General features: G+C 26.7%; 12 protein-coding genes across 12 annotated transcripts; 5 read left to right on the top strand and 7 right to left on the bottom strand.

The window, feature by feature from the left end:
- Window positions 1-3,592: 3,592 nt before the first annotated feature.
- On the bottom strand, window positions 3,593-6,505 carry EHI_167170 (Ras guanine nucleotide exchange factor, putative; the record flags this gene model as incomplete). Its single annotated transcript, XM_649681.1, has 1 exon — window positions 3,593-6,505. The coding sequence occupies one exon, from the start codon at window positions 6,503-6,505 to the stop codon at window positions 3,593-3,595; it is 2,913 nt and encodes a 970-aa protein (XP_654773.1).
- Window positions 6,506-6,630: 125 nt separating this feature from the next.
- On the top strand, window positions 6,631-8,437 carry EHI_167160 (ankyrin repeat protein, putative; the record flags this gene model as incomplete). Its single annotated transcript, XM_649682.1, has 3 exons — window positions 6,631-6,836; window positions 6,885-8,259; window positions 8,318-8,437. The coding sequence occupies 3 exons, from the start codon at window positions 6,631-6,633 to the stop codon at window positions 8,435-8,437; spliced, it is 1,701 nt and encodes a 566-aa protein (XP_654774.1).
- A 406-nt stretch (window positions 8,438-8,843) lies between these two features.
- Window positions 8,844-9,833, bottom strand: EHI_167150 (Replication factor C subunit 4, putative; the record flags this gene model as incomplete). Its single annotated transcript, XM_649683.1, has 1 exon — window positions 8,844-9,833. One exon carries the CDS (start codon window positions 9,831-9,833, stop codon window positions 8,844-8,846), a length of 990 nt encoding a protein of 329 aa, XP_654775.1.
- A 90-nt stretch (window positions 9,834-9,923) lies between these two features.
- EHI_167140 (uncharacterized protein) lies at window positions 9,924-11,525 on the top strand (the record flags this gene model as incomplete). Its single annotated transcript, XM_649684.2, has 3 exons — window positions 9,924-11,283; window positions 11,334-11,391; window positions 11,477-11,525. 3 exons carry the CDS (start codon window positions 9,924-9,926, stop codon window positions 11,523-11,525), a joined length of 1,467 nt encoding a protein of 488 aa, XP_654776.2.
- Window positions 11,526-11,620: 95 nt separating this feature from the next.
- On the bottom strand, window positions 11,621-16,492 carry EHI_167130 (filopodin, putative; the record flags this gene model as incomplete). Its single annotated transcript, XM_649685.1, has 1 exon — window positions 11,621-16,492. The coding sequence occupies one exon, from the start codon at window positions 16,490-16,492 to the stop codon at window positions 11,621-11,623; it is 4,872 nt and encodes a 1,623-aa protein (XP_654777.1).
- A 305-nt stretch (window positions 16,493-16,797) lies between these two features.
- On the top strand, window positions 16,798-17,343 carry EHI_167120 (uncharacterized protein; the record flags this gene model as incomplete). The annotated part of the gene is made up of 1 exon (XM_649686.1): window positions 16,798-17,343. One exon carries the CDS (start codon window positions 16,798-16,800, stop codon window positions 17,341-17,343), a length of 546 nt encoding a protein of 181 aa, XP_654778.1.
- Window positions 17,344-17,415: 72 nt separating this feature from the next.
- EHI_167110 (uncharacterized protein) lies at window positions 17,416-17,838 on the bottom strand (the record flags this gene model as incomplete). Its single annotated transcript, XM_649687.1, has 1 exon — window positions 17,416-17,838. One exon carries the CDS (start codon window positions 17,836-17,838, stop codon window positions 17,416-17,418), a length of 423 nt encoding a protein of 140 aa, XP_654779.1.
- A 124-nt stretch (window positions 17,839-17,962) lies between these two features.
- On the top strand, window positions 17,963-18,572 carry EHI_167100 (uncharacterized protein; the record flags this gene model as incomplete). Its single annotated transcript, XM_649688.2, has 2 exons — window positions 17,963-18,473; window positions 18,535-18,572. The coding sequence occupies 2 exons, from the start codon at window positions 17,963-17,965 to the stop codon at window positions 18,570-18,572; spliced, it is 549 nt and encodes a 182-aa protein (XP_654780.2).
- Window positions 18,573-18,793: 221 nt separating this feature from the next.
- On the top strand, window positions 18,794-19,579 carry EHI_167090 (uncharacterized protein; the record flags this gene model as incomplete). The annotated part of the gene is made up of 1 exon (XM_001913541.1): window positions 18,794-19,579. One exon carries the CDS (start codon window positions 18,794-18,796, stop codon window positions 19,532-19,534), a length of 741 nt encoding a protein of 246 aa, XP_001913576.1. The 3' UTR covers window positions 19,535-19,579.
- Window positions 19,580-19,939: 360 nt separating this feature from the next.
- On the bottom strand, window positions 19,940-20,389 carry EHI_167080 (acetyltransferase, GNAT family; the record flags this gene model as incomplete). The annotated part of the gene is made up of 1 exon (XM_649690.1): window positions 19,940-20,389. The coding sequence occupies one exon, from the start codon at window positions 20,387-20,389 to the stop codon at window positions 19,940-19,942; it is 450 nt and encodes a 149-aa protein (XP_654782.1).
- Window positions 20,390-20,795: 406 nt separating this feature from the next.
- Window positions 20,796-22,250, bottom strand: EHI_167070 (tRNA nucleotidyltransferase, putative; the record flags this gene model as incomplete). Its single annotated transcript, XM_649691.1, has 1 exon — window positions 20,796-22,250. The coding sequence occupies one exon, from the start codon at window positions 22,248-22,250 to the stop codon at window positions 20,796-20,798; it is 1,455 nt and encodes a 484-aa protein (XP_654783.1).
- A 102-nt stretch (window positions 22,251-22,352) lies between these two features.
- EHI_167060 (rab GDP dissociation inhibitor alpha, putative) lies at window positions 22,353-23,672 on the bottom strand (the record flags this gene model as incomplete). The annotated part of the gene is made up of 1 exon (XM_001913540.1): window positions 22,353-23,672. One exon carries the CDS (start codon window positions 23,670-23,672, stop codon window positions 22,353-22,355), a length of 1,320 nt encoding a protein of 439 aa, XP_001913575.1.
- Window positions 23,673-24,763: the final 1,091 nt, after the last annotated feature.

The raw sequence follows: 24,763 nt of genomic DNA, 5'->3' as shown, positions 1-24,763 counted from the left end.
ATCAGACAAGAGTAAAATAGAATAACAAAGAGTTACTGTTATTTAATTTACTAATTTTTAATTAGTTGTTTTATAACACTTCATTCTTTATGTACTTAACAAAAAAGGAGTGTCAAAGGAAAATTATTTGTTCATATATAGAAGAAACAAAGAATTGTTAGGAACAAGGAGATACAATAGAAGATATGCTAAGAATTAAGGAAATATTGAGATGAAGTTATGAAAGAGGAATAGAAACAGAAGAAAGTTCAAAACAAAGAAATTAATGAATAGGTGTGAAAGAATAGAAGAACCATGAAGAATAGAATAAGGCTAAATCCAATGAAGAATATTGACAAACATAATTAGCAAAATTAAAGAGCAATAATCAAAAATGAAAGATATAATGAACAAATGGATGGTAAAGAAAGAAGAAACAAAGCATACAATTCATATAAATTTTCAGAGTATGTAGTAAAGTGATTATGAGAAATATTTGTTCTTATCTACAAGAGAAGAAAGAATGGAGAAAAATAACTGAGAAAGGGAGAAGATAAAATATAAAGTTGAAAGAGAGAAGAAAAGAGATAATGGATTATATTAACAAATTATAGATATAATAAGATATTCTAAAATGAGTAAACAAATGGAAATAGAATTGCATTGAGAGAAAATGAAAAAAGAAAAGACAGAAAACTACTTTCTTATGATGTTGAACAGTCAAAAAGAAATAAAAATGAATGAAAAGAATGAAATAGTTTGTTAATGAACATGGCATTAATGAAATTAAATATAAAGAAGAGACTAAAAAGGAGGTAAAATGGCGTTGAGAGAAGTTATGAAATTAAAAGAATACAGAAACGATGAAGAATAAACATAAAAAAAGAAAGTGTGTTAAAAGAAAAATGAAGAAGTTAAGAAGAAATATAACAGCACAGAAAAGAAATGTCATGAAGAAAACAAAGAAATGAGGTTTAGAAAAAAAAAACATAAGAAGATGAAATAATATATTGATTATGTGATGCAACAGGAACAACAAAGAAATTGATTGAAGAACCAACAAGTGGGAATGAAATAACAGAAGTTCAGTGAAGAAAAGCACAGAAACTTTAACTACTCAACAAAATTCAACAAACAATTATAGAAGAAACAGGATAATAAATGATAATGATGAAGATCAAATAAAAAAGGATATTGAACATAACAGAGAAAACATTAACAGACATGAATCTGAAGAAAGTTAGTATAGCAAAAGAGAATAACCATACTACTTAAGTTACTAAGTGCAAAATAGTTGAAAACCAAAGAAGAAGAAAAAGAATATAACTGAAAGAATGAGAGTTAGTAGAAGTGATATGAAGAAAAAGAGGTTGTTGTTATGGAAGAATAAAATATGAAATTAAAAAGAAAGTCAAGATGGAAAGAAATTGAAGAAATAAACATTAAATACTCGGATAAAATAAGAGAATAAATGAAGGATTGAGACTAAAGAATGAAGTAAGACTTAATACCAATTTGATTCAAGAATGTCTGATGAAATTATTATTCCAATAAGAAGTGAAAAGAGTGCAGTGAACATAATGATAAAGAAATTAAAGAAGATATTTATCACATACTATGAATAACTCAGAAATGTTTAGAACAGAAATATACAAATAAAGAATGAGAAATACTTCAAATGAAGATAATCAAACAAAATGACATAGTTATTGAAGAGTCATACAAAACCACAAAAGAATAATGAGAAAAAAAATAAACGTAAAAGAAAAAGAAATAATAGGAAGAAAAAGAGTTGATTGCAATAATATTGAAGATGAAAATTTAAAGAAGAAACGTAGAATAGTTCAAAAATAGCAAAAGTAATAAATAAGAATAATGAAATTCACACAATTTGATTATGAAAATGAAAGTAGAAAAATTAAACCACAAAAATAATATAGAATGATATTTAAATCCACATATAACAATTAAGTAATGTAATTTGTTGTTAATAAAATGAATGAATGTGATAAGAAGATAATGAAAATATTAAAAGAATGGAAAATAATGATGAAAGTATTTGAGATTATATGTTAATAAAAGAAAACTAAAACATAGAATGAGAAGTATAAAAAATGAAAATTACGCGATTTGATTCAAATAGTTGTTATTATGTGATGAAAAGAAGTGATAGAAGAAGTGACATGACACAATTGAACGAGAATATAAAAGAGTGTGAAATAGATTTTATAAAATGTGTTTGAAAAGTTAATGAGAATAAGTCTCAAAGAATAATTAGAGAAAAAAGAAAATGACTATAAAATACATCAACTACCTTAAATGAATAATAAAATATTTACTATCAATGAATTGAGAAAGAAGAAAACTCATAGTGAGATATTAATTTGCTTTGAAAATAAAATAATAAACCAACAGAAAGTAACAAAAATATGTGAAGCAAATATGATTATTAAAAAGAATAAATCAAATAAAAAAGAATTAGTAAGAGAGAATAATAAATGTAGAGAAATGAGAAAATACAAACACATGGAGTGAAAGATTTGAAGTATCACATTTATTAGATGGTATATTATAACTAAAATTCTAATGAGTTGTTATTACAAAGAAAGTATAGATTGAGAAATATGAAAAAATTGAGAATATGTTAGTATGTGAATGAAAAATAAAGAAAATTGAAGGAAATAAAGAAATAAAGATGAATTGAAGAAGAAAATGAGAAAATAAAGAAAGATAAAAATGAACAATGAATAAAAGAAACAAAAAAGAAAAAGAAAGTGAAAGTGAAAATAATGTCTGAAATAAAAGACTGTAAAAAGAAAAAAAAGAAGAAGAGAATAGAAAATATGTAATTGAAATAAATAATAAAAAGGTATAAAAAAGATGTGAATTAATAAATGAGTAGAATATCCGTAGAATATTCACAGATGAAATAAAGAGATATTCCAATTCAATGAATAGAATATGAATAGAGAAAATGAATAGAAATATTATCGTTTCAAATACAAAGCAATAAGTGTATTGAACAAGAAAAATAGAAGTGAAATGAATAAGAAATGGTGTGAGTTATAATAAAAGAAAGAAATATATGATAAATATTCTTGTGAATATAATGATAGTTACAACAAGATTGTATCTGAATAAATTATATCAATTGTTTTTAAGTAAATGCTCAATAAATTATTCAAAAATGTTGGTTATTACAAATTATTAACGAAATTATAATAAGAACCAAAGACTAAAGTATTGAACAAGAATATCTAATGAATTAAATAAACTCAATTATTCATGAGTTATTTTTTTAGAGGTTAATGACTATTATTAAATAAAAAACAACAAAGTCTAAAACTCTATAAAACAATTAATAGATAAATAAAGAAGAAGATTGTTAAATGAAATTCTTTAAAAATAGTCAAATGTAGCATTAGTAGTTAGTATGAAACTATGACGAATAACTTAATATAATCAGCCATCTTCATGAAACTACTTCAACTAGCATATAAATTTGGTATGAGTAGAATTTGCTTTCATTTTACCAAAAAAACATACCACCATTTACATCTTGGTAATTCCAAATTAAATCATGTAAGAAATAATAATAAAATTAGGTTATATTCTATTTAAAAGAATATATCTTCTGGATAAGTATCTGTAATTGTTCATTTGAAGAAGAAATACAAGGGTTGGTTGGTCTTGCATCGAGGAATTGTTGGGTTAATTCATATACTTTTCTCCATTTATATAAATTAATTGTTCCATCACCTAATTTATCTGGATTACCTTCGTCGATAAGCATTAAATCTTTACTTAGAATTCCTATAAAAGGGATATACGGTGTTTCCAATTGGCTTAAATACGCTCTAAGATATTTATAATTTTGTTTAAACGAACATAATTCTTCTGTCTCATTTAAATAATTTTTATCTTCTTCACTAATTTTTTTACTTTTAATAGAATCTAAATCAAGTCTAGGAAGTGTATAAACTACTGAAACTAAGAAATGAATATCTTTTAATTGTTGTAACCTTTTCATAAATAATATTAATCCTTGAATAAATTGAGCTTTGTCTCCTTTAGGACATTCATTAAAACAATTAACAATAGTACTTCCAATCCAATTAAATCGTTCAATCATATTTTGAATATTTGGAGTTAACGGTTTATTTTCTTGTTTATTATAATTCATTACAATCAATTCTTCATACGTGACTCTTGAAAATAACACTAAATTAAATGAATTTAATGTCTCTGCAAGAGCAATAGTATTTGGTTCAGTCATGAAATACTGGTATGATAATGTTATTGTAGATTGAATAGGAAGATAAACTCTTGTTCTTGTTCTCATAGCTAAGGAAATTCCAACACTATTTATACTTAAAATCAAAAGATGATTCTTTTTTGATTCTGGTTGTGACGAAATGATTGTCTTAATCTTTTTAATAAGTTCTGGTTTTTTTTCAAAATCACTAAAAAAACTTTTTGTCCATTGAATAAACACTGAAAGAATACTTGATTTTGTTTCTTCAGTTGTATTAGCATCATTAAAAACATTAACTAATTGAAAAATGACTGTTTCAGTTGAAATAAATTTTTTATGTAACATTAAAAACATATCAACATATTCTGGATCATTTAAATTCATATTATATAATCTATTTATTAACTCTGTCTCAGTACCTGAAATAATAGAAACAGATCCATTTTCATCAGGAAAACATTTAACAATATCAAAAATATTATCAAGATGAAAAGAATCATTAATTCTTGATAATAATTTATCCATTTGTTTAAATAATTGTTTAATATGAATGAAATCAGGATGGTTTGATGGTAAACATTTATGATATTCTTTTATTAATGAATAAAATTGAGGAAGAAATTTAATAGGTAATAATAATAATGATGGAAGGTCATTTTTCTTATCAAAAATTACATCAAATTCAAATTGATTGAAGAATTGTTCTTGTTTCTTTAAAAATTGTTGGACATCACTTGACTTTTTTTTAATCATCTGTAATGTTGTTAAACTTTCAGCTAGATTATTAGAAATATTAATGAATTGTCTTGTAATATTTAAACTAAGAAAAGAACAAATAACATCATATAAACTACTCTCTGAAGTCCATTGATTTAATTTTTTAAGAAATCCATTAAGAATAATTGGTAATGAATAAGCTAATGGTTTTATTCCATAAAATATTTTTTGAATATCCTCAGGTGATACAATAAAATTTTCATCTTCTTTAGGATTTGTTATTGAAATAGATTGTTGAGGTTGAGCAATTAAAACAGAAAGTCTTGATTGTGTTTTTCTTAACCCAATATGAGGTGTTTTACTAATAGGTTTAGAATCTAGCAATTGAACAAAATTTGCAAAAGGGTCTAGGTATATATTTATTATACCTTCAAGTTGTCTTAAAAACTTTTTCATACAAAACACTATTTTCTTTGCAGACATATATTGTGGGTTTTGTTCATATAATATTAATATAGTTGGTCCATATGTTATTATAGAATGAATATTTGAATTTTGTCCAAGTTCATCTGATTTCATTAACATATTTACAGAAGAAGCATCATCTTTTAAAAGAACCTCATAAACATTTTCATTGTCACATTCAACAATTGCCCTATCATCTTCACCAATTATTCTTGTAACTCCAAGAATAGACAAAATTGGTTGTTCTTCAAATTGGTCAAAATCAATAAATCTATATAATCTACCATCATGTAATACAATAAAAATATCATTACATGCTAGTTCAATAGAAATAATAAAAGAAAAAGAAGTTGATGACCCTTTAAAATTAAGTTGTGTAGGAATTCTTTTAAGTTCTTTCATTTTAAGATGTTTCCCCCAAATATATCCCATCCCTTGATCTGTAATACATGCACTACAAAACCCTCCACAAAATATCCTTGAAACAACACAACCCCTTAATGTTGGTATTTGAGATGGAATTTCTTTTTTCGAGGTGTTTATTCTACCTAATTGTCCAAATTCATTTTTACCCCATGAAAATACTTCTCCCCATATATTTAATGCTAATGTATGATACCCTCCACAACAAACATCTTTTATATCATTTATTTGTGGAATTGACTCTGGTTTAGATGGATTAAAAACTTCTTGAATACCTAATTGTCCACCTTCATATGCACCCCATGAATATAACTTTCCTTTACTTAACACAACACAAAAATAACTTCCCACTGATACCTTATCAATTGGTTTAGGAACTCCTTCTATTTTTTGTGGTATTTTAATGATATCATCAGGTTTTGCACTGTCTGTAAATGATTGTGAGAAAAGAGAGACTTTTCCTCTTGAAGTAGGATCAAAGACATGACCAGAAGCATAAAGGTCATCTGTTTCAGTGACATAAAGAATGTTAGATGATGAAAATACAATATCTTTGATAGGTGAGGGGAATTTGTAGGTTGATTCTTCATTGTTAATACAATGTAAAGGGGTAACTAAAGGGGACATTTGCTTAACAATTGATTTAGGCTGATGAGAAGAAAACATAAAGTAACAAAGAAAGCAAAGTTCTAGTTTTGAAGAGAAAAAAGACGAAAATATAGAAATTGACACAAAAAACGAGATTTTTTTCCATTAATAAAAACAATCAAAACTAAAAAAAAACTATGTAAATGGAAAAAGAAACAAATAAACCACTTCATTTTGGATTAGAATTACTTGTGAATGATAAAGAGTCACTTGTTAATTATATCCAAGGATTACTTCTTCAAAGAAAAGAAGAAGAAGCAATGGAATTATTAACTGTTTTAGATTGTAAAACTTGGTTATCAAAATGCAAAGGATTTAATAAATTATATCATTGCATTGTTGCGTTGGGGTTTGTTAGTTATTTTTTTTTAATATAACTTTTTATTAATCTCTTAAGACATCTTCACATAGTTAAATTTCTTGTTTCAACTTTTCCCAATGATGTAGACGTAAAAAATGTTATTGGGTCAACACTTTTATTTACTTCTATTGAAAATAAACAAGATTTTATCACAGAATTTCTTATAGAAGTTGGTGCTGATATTAATGTTGTAAATGATCATGGAACAACGTTGTTACATCTTCTTGTACAAAGAACAGGTGAACTATACCTTGAATTAATGAGAGAAATTATTATCAATAATAGTTCTTATGTTAACAAACAAAATATGAATGGTGAAACAGCACTTCATCTTGCATGTTTAGTAGGTAATATTAAAGCAATTCAATTACTACTTAAAGAAGGTGCACAAGTTATCATTGAAACAACATGTGGAAAATTACCTATGAACTATGCTATTGAATCTCCTCATGTTGATATAATAATTAAACTTTTAAACAATTATGAACAAAAAGAACTTGAATCCAATACACCAGTAAGTTTTTTGGAAAATAATTCATTAGAATTATCTGAATTAAATGAACAAAACTCAACAGGAAATTTTTCTCCAAGAAAAAGACATAATTCAATAAAGAAAATTCTCTTTAAACCATTAAAAGCATTTGGTTCTGCTGCGAAATTAACAGTTGAGAAAGTTTTAATTGAAGATAAAATGATTCATCTTCTTAATTTAATAAATCAACAACAAGAGCTTATTGATAAAATGAAGTCAAACAATCAATTACCAGAAACAGATTCAAAAATAAACAAACCAAGCAATGATGAATTAAAATTAAAAAAATATCGAATTATTGTTCTTGAAACAACTCATGACTATTCTATATTAGATCAATTAATATTCTTACAGAAATTGATTAAACAATATCCATTTTTAATAGATGGTTGTGATATAATAGGTACTTTTGGATTTACATCTTTTAATGCTTGTTGTTTATTAAAAAATCAAATTGAATTATTGATAAATATCCTTCCTACTTTAATTCAATATACTAATGAATCAAATACAATTAAATATTATCAAAGCGTTGCAATGAAATTATTTGGAGATGATACTGTAAATACATTGAACAATAAGTTATTAATATTTTATTATAATAATGATCATAAACTTCAATCCTCTCAATCTCAAGACTTTGTCAAAGACTTATGTTATAAGACATGTACTTCATCAACTCATTCTCTTTCATTAACTTCAATTACAACAAACCCAACGATATTAGCTATTAGACATTTTAATTCACTTGGAATTCAAACAAAAGACATTGCTGTTCTCTGCATTGGAAGTGAAAAACATACCTCTTTTTTCATGGAAAATAGATACCAAGAAGAACAATTGAAACAATATATTTCTTCATTATCAAAAAAACTTAAAGTTAGTTAAATTTTATTCTTATTCAAAATATATGTTAATAAATATTTATCATAATTAGCAAAAAGAAATTGAAGAAGAATGTAAAATAATATTAGGAGATCAGTATTATAAAATAGAATTAGATGATGACATTCTTTCACAAACAACACAGAATTGGATTGTCCAACATTGGAAATAATAATAATTATTATTAAATTGTAATAATTTAATTAAATATCTTTCATTAAATTTAATTCATAACTAATAAAGAATATAGAAATATTCATTAAGACTAATCATGACCAAAACAATACTATTTATAAATAATACAACTATCTTCTTATAAATATTTCATGAAACTTTTTTTAGTCATATAACAATAACCATTTTTTAAATTTATATATTCACATCATAATTAAATTGTATTTTATTAATGAAAAAAGTAAGAGATGGAATTAATTAATTAAATATTTTATTTCATATCTAACCATAATACTAAAGTAAAATACTATTAAAAATTGAAACATTATGTTGTCATTCAAACAATTAAAACTTTTTAACTCCTAAAAGTTAAGTAAAAAACTAACAAATAAAAAAGAATTAAACTATGGACTTAATGTTAATTTGTGATAAAACTTAAATAATGAACATAATAATGCACAGATAGTAAACAAAGGGTCTGTTTTATCTATTAAAGTAGCATCAGACTGTGCTATTAACTGTAAGAATAAACATCGTTCTTGATTAGTTAAGTTAACACAGTCTTCAATATAAACATCTCTCAGTTGTGAAAGAATAGAATCAGCTGAAAAGTTTTGTTCAACAACTAATGACATTGCCTTTAAATATAAATCATTTACACTTCCATTTTGACATAAATGAATTATTTCAGTGATTTCTTTTGAAGGAACAACACCTGCAACATTAGAAATGTCTTGTGGTGTTACAGAATGATTTATACCTTGTGATAATTTTTGAAGTAATCCAATTCCATAACGTAAATCACCTTCACTCAATATAGAAACAGCTTGAATAGCTTCATTTGTAACAGAAAATCCTTCTTTTTCACAAATCATTTGTAACCTATTTGATACTATTTCTTTTGGTAATGCACTAAATCTGAATTTAATACATCTAGATGAAATTGGTGGTAAAATACGACTGATGTAATTACAAATTAAACAAAATCGAGTATTTTTTGTAAAATCTTCCATCATTCTTCTTAATGCAGTTTGTGCATCTGGGGTAAGTGCATCTGATTCATCTAAAATAATTAATTTATAATCAGGAGTTCCATCGTAATGAGTAACATCTTGCATAGCATAATTTTTTAAAGTCGTTCTAACCATCTCAATACCTCTTTGATTAGAAGCATTTAATTCTAATACACGTTCTTTAAAATATCCCTGAAATAGTTCGTGTGCAACAGCAAGTATTGAAGTAGTTTTTCCACTTCCAGGAGGTCCAAAAAATAATAAATTTGGTAATCCACTATTCAGTGAAGATTTAAGTAACTTGATCACTTCTTCTTGTCCTTGAACATCATCAAGTGTTTTTGGACGATATTTCTCAGACCATGCATTTTGTCCGCTCATTTAATATCTGAGTTTTAATAGTTTAACTTAATAGTTCTTTTATTATTTTAAATTAAAAACTTGAAAAGGTTATTTCTAATTCTCTTTTTAATGACTGAAGAAATACAACCTCCTTCTTTAGACTTACCATCTCCTCGATTTATTGAATCTTTAGAATTTCAACCAACTGATCCAAAAATAAAGGAGCAATTTGACAATTTGTTATTTTCTAATGACCATGTTTTACTTGAAGCACTTACCCAAACACTTATTATCCGTTCTCCATGTGAAGAGGCAACAACAAATGCACATGAAATTATGATGTATTATTTTCATCATGGAAGAATGAACTCATTATTTACTTGGGCTTTTGAAAAAGAATTATGTAATAAAGGACAAGAGGCAAATACGTTCTTTACTCCTGACTCATTATTTTTACAATTATATCATGCATATGCCAAGGAATTCTTGATGAATTATTTACTTGCTAGTTTAAAACCATCATTAGAAGAATTAGTTAAACCTCAATCAAGAAGAATAAGTCTTTCTTCAGGTATTCAGTCATTATCTTTTGATGATGAATGTCAATTATCAAGAGAAGATTATAAAGCATTTCAAGACTTTTTAGTTAGATTGATTTCTCAATGTAATGATAACTTATCAAATAATTGTCAAGATTTACCACAACACTTTTCACAACTAATTCAGTCAATTAGTGCAATATTACGTTCTCACAGAGTAAATAAAAGAGATATAGTGAAAAGTGTATTCAGAGAATTATTTTATAATTATACCTTATCTCCATTAATCACAAACGCAGAAAAATATATTCCAGGTGCATGTTCCATTGATTATATCAATAATAGATATCGTTTAAATTTCTTTAGAATGACTTTAGAAAATTTACATTCCAGTGATTGTCATCCACAAGATAACTTTTTGTTTGAAATTATTCCACTTATATCTAATCCAGATCCTTGTAATGATATATTATCATACTTACTTAAACAACCTTATGAAGAAAAATATCAAATTGATACAATTCAGTGTCATCATGACTTCAATACTTTTATTGTAATTATTAAAGAAAACATATTAACTACTCTTGACTTTCTTCCAAGGAGAATCGGAGATGATTTAATTGATCTTGTTGGAGCATGTCATTTTGTATTAGACGATTATCAAATCTATCGCTCGTTAATGGACTCAATTAATTTATATAATGAAGACTACAACACTCAAATGTGTAAGTCAATTGCAATTTTAGATCGTACAAAAAATGAAATAAAAACATTAGAAAAACAATTCTTAAAATTACAAAAGTCATTAAATAAAATTCAGAATGAAAATCTTGAACTGCAAACTAAATTAGAATTAACAAAGCCTTTTTCTACTGTCCTTGAAGATAAATATCAAAAAATTCCTTTTGATGTTTATCTATTGAAACACGAAGAAAACCCTACTTTATCTAGTTTGTTTTATATTAATTTCATTGAAGAAGAGATAATAACTTTATTACAGGAAAGAAAATTGATAATTCATTACAACCTGATGATAAAACCAAAAAAGGTTTTGTATTGTTTGTTATTTTTAAAATTCTATTAGATTATTTCTATAAAGTAATAAATACCATTTCTTAAATAAATTACTTATTTATATCATAGATTTAAAAGAAATAAAAAAGGAAATTCTCATAAAGATTCTATTAAATAAATCAAATTCATTGTTATTCTTTATTTTTCTCTTTTTTAAAAAATAAATAATAAAATTCTTTGATTAAACGAATGCAATTAAACGATAATTTTGATTTATTCCTTTTGTCTTCTCTTAGCCAATAAAGCAGCTAATTCATTAGAAGGACCATTGCTTTCTTCAACAGGGAGTGGTTTTTGTGAGACTCTTGGTGATACTTTGAAATTACGTTGTGGGACAGCAGGCTTATCAGTTGAAGGAGTAGATTTAAGTGCACCAACATGTGGTTTATCTTGAACAGAACTATTTGAACTCTGAGGCTTTAATGGAGTAGTACGACTAACTGTTTCTTCTTGTTTAGGCTCCTCAGGTTTTGGAGTTGGTCTTGTTCTACCAATGAATCCATTAGCCCTTGGGTGTGTGGGATTGGCTGGTTTATTTAGTGTTTCAGTATGGGTTGTATTACCATTTCCTGTTGAAGCATTTAAAGAAGCAGCAGCATTAACAACATCATTAAGAGCAGCTTGTTGATCAGCAGGTCGTTGTTTGTTAGCTAAAAATCCACCTCTAGCTGGAGTGGCAGGACTAGGCTTAGTTGTAGTGGTATTTGGTTTAGTTGTAGTGGTATTTGGTTTAGTTGTAGTGGTAGTGCTTTTAGAAACACCATATCCACCAACTTTGTTTGTTTTAGATGCAGGGACTTTTGGAACACTTCTAGCAGAAGAAGCACTAGATGGAATTGGTTTCTTAGCATTACCATAACGAGCTCTTCTCATTCTTAACAACTCTTCTTGTGCTTGTTGTAATTCTTTTTCAATATTAGAAATATTGACTGAAGCTTCCATAAGCATAATTCTTAATTGTTGTGCATTTCTTGCTTTTGGTGGTGCAACTTCTGAACGAGCATCAGCACCTTGTGAGACTGTCTTAACAAATGCGGATTGTGAGTCAGTAATTTTCTTAATTGTTGAAGCAAGTTTATCCCTCATAGGATCATCCAAAGCTAAATTAACCATAGAAGCAGCTTGTAATTGCATAGCATTAGCAGCAACTGATTTGGCACAAGCAACTAACATAGCCTCACTTGGTTTATTATGAATGACTTGATCATTAGCAGCTTTGACTAAATATTGGATACAACCTGTGACTGTCTTAGCAGCAGAGATAAGACCTTCTTCCCAATTGGCATCACGGTTATAAACATCTTTCTTTTCTTTAATTGTTTCTTCTTTAGTGATATTCTTCTGTGCTACTGTAGCATTTGAAATCAAATCAGAAGTAAAGTTAATCAATGTTTGTGCTTCTTCTAAGATAGCAACAGATATGTCTGTTTGATCCAATACAAGTGCTGTTCTTTTTCTTGGTACAGCTGCTGCCTCATTAGCAGCAACAGCAGCTTCATAAGCAGCTTGTTGCTCAGCTTGTAATTGTTTCTCTTTTTCCTCCTTCTTCTTTTTAGCTATTTCAAGAGCAGCATTGATTTTGCCTAAAGCATTATTAATAACATTAGCTGCTCCAACAAGTTCTTTTGTTGCAGCATCTTGAATCTCTTCTTCTTTAGTTTCTTGTTGTTCAACAACATCATCTAATACAATATCTTTCATAACCTCATCCATTTCAGCCCAAATGTCTGCTAATTCGGCTTGTTTCTTAGCAATTTCATCATATTGTTCTTCTAAAGATAAGTCAACAACTCCTTTCATTTGATCAGCAAGTCTTTTTGATGCATCTAACAATCTTTTTCTGAAATCACCTTTTTTAGCAGTACTTGCATAAGCCTTAACTGCTCTATAATTCTTTCTGTTTTGTGCTTGAATCTTTTCAAATAATGCAGGAAGATCTTCTAATGGTGTTTCTCTTATCTTCTTTAATGGATCAGCCATGGCTTTAATTGACTCCTCAATTTGACTTTTAGCCTTACTTCTAACACCTTCTACATTAACTGTTTGGACTTCAAAGTCTTCAGCAACAAGTTCTCCAAGTAATAATTCAATTTCATTTTCAATATTATCAAATTCTTCTTTCTTTGTAACAACAACTTCTTTACGAGCTTGTTTAGTGTTATTGAATAAATTATTCAATCGAGCCATATCAAATGTTGCTCTTTCAGCTTCATTACATGCAAATTCAAGAGCACTACGTGAAGAATTATCTTCAATTAATGGAAGTGTTTCTAAAACTTCAACAATTAAATCATATGATTTAGGTGCAAATTCTTTACATTTTTCTGGTAATTGAGCACCTTGTTCATCTACAGGTAATGATAATAATTTAAGCATCTCTTCTACTTGTTCATTCATTGATCTAGTAACTTTTAACATTTGTTTTTGAATGTTTTTATCTTTAATATGTCCATTTTTAATAACTCTTCTAACTTGTGCAGCAAGAGCAATTCTACGAGCCACAGCCGTTTTAGTCATAGAATTAAGTGCAAGTCCTTGCATATTTTCTCCAACTTCTTCCATTCCACATCCTTCCATTAGTTTTTCCATAGCTTGTCTCATTAAAATACAATCATCTTCTACAAGTTCACCTCTTTCTCCACTCTCAAGTTTATCTCTAATTACAAAGAATTTTTGTACAACATCTTTAAAGTCATCTAAAATAACTGCAACCTGTTCTTGATTACCTTCATCAATTTTAGCTTTAGCAACACTCTTACATGTTTCTTTTGTATTCTCAAGAATATCTTCTAAATTATCAATACTCATTTCAACTTGAACTGGAGTAACTAATGGATCACTTAATTGTGCTAATTCATTAAAGACAGCTGACAAATTTTGAATCATTGAAAGTAAATCTTTTTCTGCATCTACTCCACTCATTTGAGTTCCTGCCATTAATGCATCCCAATTCATTTTAATTGTATTAACTTGTTCATATAAAGCTTGCATCTCAGGTGATTCTTGTAAAACTCCATATGACTCTATTAATGAAAGATAATTAGCAAGTGATACATCCATTGTATTCTTCATTTCTCCCATTAATTTTTGACATCCTTCTTCACTTGAAGTAACTGCAAGAAGACGCATAGCAGCAATTTCATTTTGTCCAAGTGTAACAAGAGCTTTATTAGCTTCAACAATTTTCTCTCCTTGAATATTCATTTCAACAGACATAGCAGCAAGATCAAATAATCCTTCTCCAACAGCTCTTGACAATTCATGTAATAACATTTGTGATCCATTATCATTTACTGTAGCTTGTCCACACATAGCTTGAACTGATACAACTGAAGCTTGTAATACAAACATTTCTGGTGCTAAAATCTCAGCTTCTTGAACATTTGATTCAATTAATACAGCAGTTTGAAGTCCATTTTCATGACTTTCAATTAATTCTTGTGCAGACTCTGTAGCTTGACGACAAGCAACTAATAATTGTTCTTCATCTTCATCAGCGTTCATTACACAACTACCAAAATCAACACTTTTTGATGCACAAAATTGTGTAAACAATGCATCAGTTTGTATAGTTAATTCATTTAAAGCATTAGTAACAGTAGCTTTATCTGTTGAATACAAATCAGAAACGAGTTGTCCAATAGATTGAGCTGATTCAACCATAACTTCAGCAGAAAATTGAACAGGCTCAACACTTGTTTCTTCAAATGTCATTTGTTGATATTTATCAACACATAATTGAACTTGTTCTTGTGTATCACTTTGAGAAACAACTTGAGCAACTTGGGCAGTTTGAGAAACTTTAGGAACTGCTTTCTTTTTCTTAGTATTATCAACTCCAGTAGGAACATCTTCAATTTTGTCAGTAATAGAATATTCAGGCTCAACATCTTTTTCTGCAAGTTGTGCCTCTTTCTTTCTCTTTGTAATTAAGTCAATATATCCTGAGAGTGTAGCAGAAATTAAATCACCTTCTTCAGTAATTAATGTAATATAATTAGTTGAGTGATTACCTAAATCAAGAATAAAGACATTCTTACCAACTGCATAACGTGCAATCTTTGAAATAACCCAAATTTCTTGATTTCCACCATCTTCATCAGCTAATAATACATAATCTTTACAAATACCAAAAATTTTTGGAATTTCTTTTGCTTTACCAACTTTTCTAATACGAACTTTGAAAATATCAAGTCCATAAGTCTTTTCATGCATTACAAGTTGACAATATTGATACTTAGCTTGCATTTGTTTTGTTGTCATACTTTTATTCTTCCATTCTTTAATAACAGCAAGAAGTTGTTTTGCTGTAACTTTTTTTTTGCAATTCTCTGGGAAATATTTCTTGATATCTGGTAATCTCTTTTCTAGTCCTTTTGGATTTAAATCTATATCACCATATCTCTCATCAAAAGAACCATATTCTACAAGACAATTTAATGCAACTAATGGAATTGCTTGGTCCATATTAAATGGAATCATTCCTTCAATAACTTTAAAGGTACAATCAGTATATAATAAATGTAGTTGTTGTTGGTCAGTATCATTGACATTTCTATCTCTGAAATAGAACCTCTTCTTCAAACGAATTAATAACTGGTCTTCTGAATTAATTTGTTCATAAAATACTCTTAATGGATCAAGCCATTGATTACTTTCTTTCTTTGTTGATTCATTATATACCTTTAATCCATATTCATCAGTATAAAGAATATTAACCTTTTCTCCAATAAATTGGAGTAACTTCTCTACTGTTAAAGTAACATTAACTTGGAATGTCTTAATAGTCTTATCAATTAACTCAAATTTAAATCGTTGATTTAATGGTCTAATATCAAGTGTCTCGGTAGAATCATAACCAGCAGCTGCAAGAATTTGGTTTGGAAGAAATAGTGTATGTCGTGTTGGTTGCCATAAAATAAATTCTCCTTGTGGTCGCTCTGGAAGTTTATCTAAAGCTTTATCAACTATTTGTGCAGCAGTATCAGTATCTAATACAGCAACTGATTTAACTAAATCAACAGAGGCTGTTGGACTAGTATTATCTTTAAAGATAAAATGTATACGAAGAATTACTTGTGTCATATCTTTTATCTATGGGATCTTTTTTAGTTCGACTTATTTTTTTTGTTTTTTGTGCTTTAAAACATTCTATTAATAGATTTATGAAAAATGATAAGATTATATCTAATCCTCATAATTATTATCTCGGTAAGATGCATTTTGATGACACTCGTTAATGCTACAACAATTCCTTAAAGGTTATCTTACCTCTCTTCTTTTATAATCTTTAGCATTTTCTTTTTTTTTGGCAATAACCCTGTTTTTTTTTTGTTTTGTTATGTTCAAAAATAAAACTTACTGATTTTATCTTATTATAATAATACTTAATGAACATATTAGCTAAAGACTATATGAGAAGTCTTAACAAACTTTTTGCATCTGGGTTATACCAATTTCAACAAATCTATCTTAGCCCAACAAATGATAATGAATTTGAACCATTAACATGTAATTTGTGTTATCGTATGCTTCGTTTTCCAGATGATTCAATAAAAATAATATCAAGAAAACACGCAATAAAAATGGGATTAATTAAAACGAATGAAGTAAAACATAAAGTTGTTATACAAAGTTACTGTCATAATTGTGGAAAATATTCAACAATTCTTTTGGATAAAGTACCAACGAAAATTGAAAGTTTAACAAAGAAACAAATTATTGAAAGAAAAAAAGTAAAAGATAATCAAAAAAACAAAGAAGAAAAAGAAAAAGAAAGTAAGCCTAAAAAATTTAAGTCTAACTCACCACTTCCTAAGGAAGATGCTTTTAGAAAAAATTTAGTAAAACAAATAAAAAAGAAATCAAAAACTGAATCTCAAATAGCTCAAGAAACACGTTCAAGTTTATTATCTTTTTTAAAACAAGTAGATTAAATTGATTGTTAGTTTCTTTTAATACATTATTACTTTAAAATATAAAAATATTACCGAAATAAACAAATGAACTTAATCTGCATTTGCTTCTTTTATTATATTTTCTGCTAATTCTGAATCAAAGTTAGCACGTATTTCATCACATAAATATGTGTAAAGTTTATTTAATCCTTCACTTCTAATTCTTTCATTTCTATGATTTGCTCTAAACATATCAACACATTCTTTTCCATAAGAATCTGGTTTAAATCCATCATCAATATCTTTTAAAACTTGATAAGGAAGAACCAATTCTTTTTTTACATCAGCAGCTACTGTTCCACAATATTCATTTAACTGTCCTAATGAATGATCAAACTTTTCAACTAATTTCGGTAATCTGTTTTTATTACTTTCTTGAAAATCAGAAGAAATGTCATAAATCTCTTTTGCTTGATTTGCAGTTTCAATTAACATTTTTTCAATATCATTTAGTGTTGTTTGAGTAAGTGTCATTAAATTATATTGTTTTTTCAGTTTTTTATTTTTATTATTAAAAACGTTTTATATAACAAAATAAAAAATTTGATGAACTTTTTTTCAATTTCACTTCTTTAATTTTATTGGTTTTTCTTAACAGATGGCACGTCTTCTTGATGTTACAAAATTAACTATCTCAGTCCCATCTGCCTCACCACACTTTCCTGCAATGATGGTTGCTGTTGAACAATGGAATTCAGTTAATAGTGCTATTCGTATTATTATAGAAAACATACCACCATCAATTTCTCATGCAGAATTACTTGGGTTATTGTATCGTTTTTCAGGAACATTAGGAAAATATGCCAAGAAACTTGAGTCATTTGCAGCTACACCAATTCAGTGGAATGATATAAAATCTAATTACAATCAATATATTGAATATTATTCACAAAAAATACCTGAAAATACTTCTGTTAATCCTGAACAATTTGTATTTAATTTAGCTAGAAATAAATTAGGAGAAGCATTACAACAAAAAGAAGAATGTAAAATGAATCAACAACCAGTTAATGATATAATAAAAAGGTTATTTTTCCAGTGTGATGATTTATTTAAATTGTTATTAGAATGGTGTGACCGAGAAGAAGAATCAACAATGGTATTAAAATGTTTGTTATTTTTCTATTAATTATTAAAAGAAATATAAAATTATTAACTAATTGTTTATAGTCATTGAATTAATTCAAGAAGTAATAAGTGGTTTTTAATATACGTCTTTTAATTCTTTTTCTTCTATTCATTCTGTAAATCAATGTTTTGTTTGAACATTCTTTTTACCTTCTTTCAACTTTTCTCTTCTTCTTTCTTTTTCTCTTGTTATTTTAAATTTATTATATTTTATAATATTTTATTATTATTAAATAGTATTTTATCAATATATTAAATCTTAAAAAAAATTTAAAATAATAAAGGAACTTTAATTTAATTAATGAAATTTGGACTTTCAACTATTTCACATCTTTTAGTTTTAGTTGTTGAATGTGGAATGATTCTTGTTTTATTATCATTCTTTTTACCAATGGTAGCAACACGAGACATTGATGAAAAAGATCATACTGTTAGTTATTATTCAAGCCATTTAATTTCATTCTGTGTTGATGTTGATACTGAATTTACTAAACACACTTGTGTGTATTATTCAGGAAACCAAGCCTTCTTTAATAACCTTCCACATTTTTCATCTCAATATAGTTGTTATCTTATAGTTACTGTATTAACTTCATTTAGTCTTATTTTTACAGTATCTTATCTTTTAATTGAATTATATGGATTCTTCAGTCCAGAAGATGCTCAAACAGGTGTAACAAAGAATTTAAGTTATTACTATGACAAACTTAGTTCTTTCTTCTCTTTCTTACCAATGTTATCTGATTCTTTACTCTCATTAATTTATGGAGTTTTCTTCTCAAGTATTATTGGTGTATTTAATCTTATTTCTTTAATTGTTCTTATTATTGGAGTTTCTGGATCTGGTTTTGATGACGGTAATAATTTACATATAATTTCTAAATCATTATGCAGTGGATTTTTCATTTACCTTATTGGTAACACTCTTCTTGTTGGAGGAATTATTGGAGCTACTTTATCCCGTTTCTTTTCAGGAAAAATTGATGAAAGTCAAGTCCAAATCGAGCCAAACCCAGCTTTTGATGTACCAGCAAACCAATAAAACACAAGGAAAAGGTTAGTTGATTTTTAAAACAAATTTTAATTAAAATAAAATTATATTTTCTTTTTTTTTTTTTTAAAGAACTTTTGTATTTTTTTTATTCTCTCTTTAACGAAATGAATAAAAAGAAAGAAAAACAATTCCAACAAGACCTTTCTCATCTTGAAGCTGAATTATTTGAAATTCAAACACTCCTCAATCAACATCAAGCAAAATTAGATTTAATGCCATCTCCACAACAAGATCATAGAGCTCGTAGGGGATTATTTATTGGTAAAAGAAGTTCAAGCATTACTTCAGAATCACCACCAATAATCAACTAATTTCATTTGTTTTATGTTATGTATATCAATATTTATATTTAAAAAAAAATTAAATCGTTTTATATAACATAAAAATATATTATTATAATTCTTTATTCATTGTAACAGCTGGAATACCATTAAAATCTGTTGTTTCACCAGTAAGATAAAACCCAACTTTTAAGTACATTCTATGAATATATTCTAGAGCATCTAATGTAACTAATTTTCCATTAAAATATTCTTTAATTTGGTTGCAAGTAAAATTGATTAATTTTTGTCCCATACCTTGTCCTCTTGCTCTTTTATGAACTAGAACACGGGCAATTCTATATAAATTTTCACCTTCTTGAATAACTCTACAATAAGCAAGAAGTCCTTCTTCTCCCCATGAAAAAGAATGATAACAATATTCATCAATTTCATCCATTGGAGGATGACCAAGGTCTTGTTCTCCACCTGAAGCAAAGACTTCATCTCTCATATCATAAATTTGTTGATATTCTTCTTCATTAAATTGACTAAGCAATTTGAAATTCCATTGGATACTCATGTTTATTATGAATGGTCAATGAGATGAGGTTCAATCTTTAAATATTCTATGTTCTATAAATACATTTGATATATATATATTGTTTCCCTTAGATTCTTAACAAAGTCCTTTTATTCAGTTATAATCGTTCAATCACAACTATGATAGAATAATCTTTTTAAATCGATAGATTCTTCTTCTGTTTTGTATTTTTATTATTTATTCTATTTTTACCTATTTTAATAAACTAAATTCATATTAAATTTTAGGTATTTGAAGCGTATTTTACGTTTAGACAATATTCCTTTCTTAATATTTATAAAAATGTTTTTATAAATATTATTTTATTTTTAAAGGTCTCTGTTGTATTTATTCTGTCAGGATTTTTTAGTTTCTTTAAAAACGTTATATATAACTAAATATTCTATTAGTACTTATCGAATTGGTGTTGAAGCAAAAATTCTTTACATGATTCTAAGGTATATGTTGGGTTTGATATTTGATACTCAATCAAAGAGTTAATTGCTGTCGATACCCATTTTCCTTTTTTTGTTTGATACAATTGTGTAATTTGACTACCATTTATTGCAGGAGTAATTAACCAGATATTATCCAGTTGTAATTGATAAATTAAGTCAAAATGATGTTGAACAGTTTGGAGCAAATTCGGTTCTATTTGAATTTTAAAATTAATATTTGGGTAACTAGGAATTGTAAAATGAGAATTGAGACAACAATATAATATAATAGATGCCTTCCACATTTCTTTACTTTTTAACATTGACCTTCCATAGTACAATCTTTCACACTTACAATTATGTTGATTTAATAAATTAACTCCTTCAATAATATTATCTACTTTCTCTCTTTCTTTTGATGTAAATTTAAGACCTTCTATAATGATATTTGGAATCATTGGTAATTCTTTTTTTTTTAATAAAAAAGTATCATTTTTGAATGAGTAACAAAGTGCAGTTAATAGTAGGTGTTTAAGCATATCTGTGTCATCTTTAACTTGGTTAATTGAATTAAAAACTTCTTCACAACAATACATTAAAGGAACACTATTTAATTGAACCATTTCCCAATTACATTCGTTACTTTCTTCTGTTATTAAAATTTCTTTTAATAAATGGCAATACTGAAATACATGAAATCCGTATGAAGGATGTGAAGATATTAAAATATTATTTAATTCAGGTGTTCTTCTACTTTTTTTAATTTTGTTCATTCCTCTTAATACTGTTGGATTGGTCATAGCATTTAGTGTATTGTCTTCTATCTTAAACCCATATTTTGCAGAAAACCTAATCCCTCTAAAGACTCTTAGTGGATCATCAGTGAAAGATTGTATTGGATCTATTGGTGTTCGAATTATTTTATTCACTAAATCTTCATATCCATTTGTATAGTCCTCAATCATCCCATCTTCAATACGATAAAATAAACAATTAATAGTAAAGTCCCTTCTAATACAATCTTCATAAATACTTCCTTTTCTAATTTCTGGTATTCTACTATTATCTTTGTATTCTTCTGCTCTAGGACTTCCAAAATCAATTGGTAACTCACAAATAGTAGTAGTTGCAGTTTGTAAATGTTCTGTTTGTTCTCTGTTTGTGAGTAATTTTGTATTAATTCCTTGTAATTGAAGATATTGAGTAACGTATTGAGCAAATTGAACACCACTTATTCCTTCAGAAGTAATATCAATATCATGACTATTTTTTTTAAGTATTTTATCCCTAACCCATCCACCAACAACTCTGACTGTACAACTTAAATTGAAATATTGTTTGGTATTATTTAATACTTTGAAAATGTTAATTTCTTGTTGGGTTAATTCAATAGGAATATTATATGTTTTACACTCACTTTCCATATATCTTATTTATTTCAAGATAAGATTCTTTTTTGTTTATCTCTATTATCATAAATAATTTTATTTTTAAAAGGAAAAATAAAAAGAAGAAATGAAAATCATTTATTGTGATGTTTCATTTGGACCTTTCATTTCAAGTTTCTTTCCTGTGATTGTGGTATACATCTCAAGACAATCTTCGACTGTAGTTTCAAAATGAGATGTAGCATCGTATGATTTAGTAATATAAACTCCATCTTGTTTTGGATCATTAATTGGTTCAAATGAATCGGTAATAGAAATAAATTGTTGTTCAATAGGTTGTAATAATTTTAATCCTACTTCAACTTCTTTTTCTGGATTACTTGTTTCAACTGTAGTACCAACAATAGCAATATACTTTCCTTTAGGACAAACTTGATTATTACCTGATAAGACTGAAATATAAATATCAGATTTTCTTCCAACTTGTTTTTGTGGCATTATAATTTGACATGATTCAGCATTATCAGTATTAGCAACTGGATGATTTAAAATACAAATAGCACGAATAACTTGTCCAACTTTCTTAACTTTATCTGGGAAATAAGATGGATCTGCAATGATATTAGAACATTTAGCAACTTCTCCACTTTCAAATTTAACTCCTGCAACTCTTCCATTTTCAAAAACAATTTCTTGAATCTTAGCTCTTAACATATAAGTTCCTCCATAAAGAGCAGACATACGTGCAAATGCTTGAGGAAGTTCTCCAAGTCCATATTCTGGATAAATGTATGGTGATTTTTGGAATCTTGAAAGTGATTCAAAGTATAATACTATCTTCTTAACTGTTTCAATAGCTGGTCTTGTAAGATAACTATCTTCTCTATAAAGTGCAATAGTATGACCAACAAATTCAATTGTAGCATCATCAAGACTGAAATCCTTAAATAATTGTGCCATAGTCATAGTTTTGAGATTTCTTCCTTTATGTGTTTCTGGTTTGTTTTCATCGTAATTTTGAAGATAAGTTAAGAAATTCTTAAATCTATTCTTTTCAAAGAATCCTAATAATGGAGTAGAAACAGTTTCAGCAACTGTAGCTGGAATTTTATAAACCTTTCCTTTAGTAAAGACATATGAACCATGAATAGCTCTGAATTGTAAATAATTATGTACATTACAATGAAGAAGAAGATTAACCATTTCTCCTGAACTCATAATAAACTTTGGAATAATATCAATATTATAATCTCTTGGTCTACCAAGTGATTCAGGAGCAGGTTTTCCATTAGCAAATGTATCAAATAATTGTTTAAGATTTAATGAAGCAGAAGCTCCTCCATAATAGTCATTCTTATCAAGATGGAAGACTTTTTTTCCATCAACAGAAAGAAGTCCTGAAAGAATACATTCTTTTAGTCCAGTTCCAAGTACAATAGTATCATAAGTATCATCCATGGCTAACTAATTAATGTTCTTACTAGTTCTTAGTTCTTACATTTATAGTTCATCTAATTATAAATTTTGTTAGTTTTATAATAAAAAAAAGTATTTTCATGACCTTCTCGAATGTTTTGTATATTAATATTACCTTAATAAAAAACAATAAATAATAATTTATGTAATTTCATTTAATCTTCTTTATTTTCTTTTGTGTTTTGATTTATTTTTTTTTTTTGAATATAACATGTTGTTATTGCTTCTCTCTAACTTAAAAAACTTCAGAATTTATTAAATGTGTTAGAAACATCAAATTGTATTATTCTTCATTTTACAATTATTATTTGTTTATTTCATAATAAATAAAATAAAATACAATTCTTAAAAACATGATTAAAAAACAAATTGTTTTATTCAATAAAAAATTTTAATGTTTTATATCAGTAAGTTTGAGTTAATATTTAAACATTTGTCTTTCTAACTTACATTTTTGAAAATAAAAAATCAATACAAGTTAAAATATTGTTCATTATAACAATCTTTTTTTTTGATTTTCCTTAATTAATTTTATTCTGTTTATTTTCAAACATAACATTCCCCTTTCAATTACTCATTCCTTTCCTTCACTAGTAAAAACAAACTAACATTATAATTATTTCAGTAAATTTTATTATAAAAGAGAAAAACACAAATATTGATTTGATATGATAAGTAGAAATTAACAAAAGACAAGAAGTGAAAATTTTAACCCTTTATTGAAAAGATGTAATATTGATAAATTTTTATTCATTTCAATCTTTTGTTTATAAATACTTCAAAATACTCTTAATGATAAAAAAAATTATTTAAACATTTTGGTTTAACGTTTTATAAGTTTTAAATTAAAGCTTAATATAACTTAAATAAATAATCAAAAACAAAATTTTAACATTTTAATAAAGAAAATATAATTTACCAACAATTACAACAAATTATTTTATATGATTTGTTATTATAATTAAAACGTATTTTTTTTTCTTTATTAATATTGAAAATTCTAATAGTATAAACCATTTATTACTATATTTCAATATAAAATAATACAATTGTATATTAGTTATTTTAATTTA

Source organism: Entamoeba histolytica, genomic scaffold, assembly GCF_000208925.1.
Source record: "Entamoeba histolytica HM-1:IMSS scf_1104750518823 genomic scaffold, whole genome shotgun sequence".
Classification (NCBI taxonomy): Eukaryota; Evosea; order Mastigamoebida; family Endamoebidae; genus Entamoeba; species Entamoeba histolytica.
This window is presented reverse-complemented; position numbering and strand designations above follow the sequence as displayed.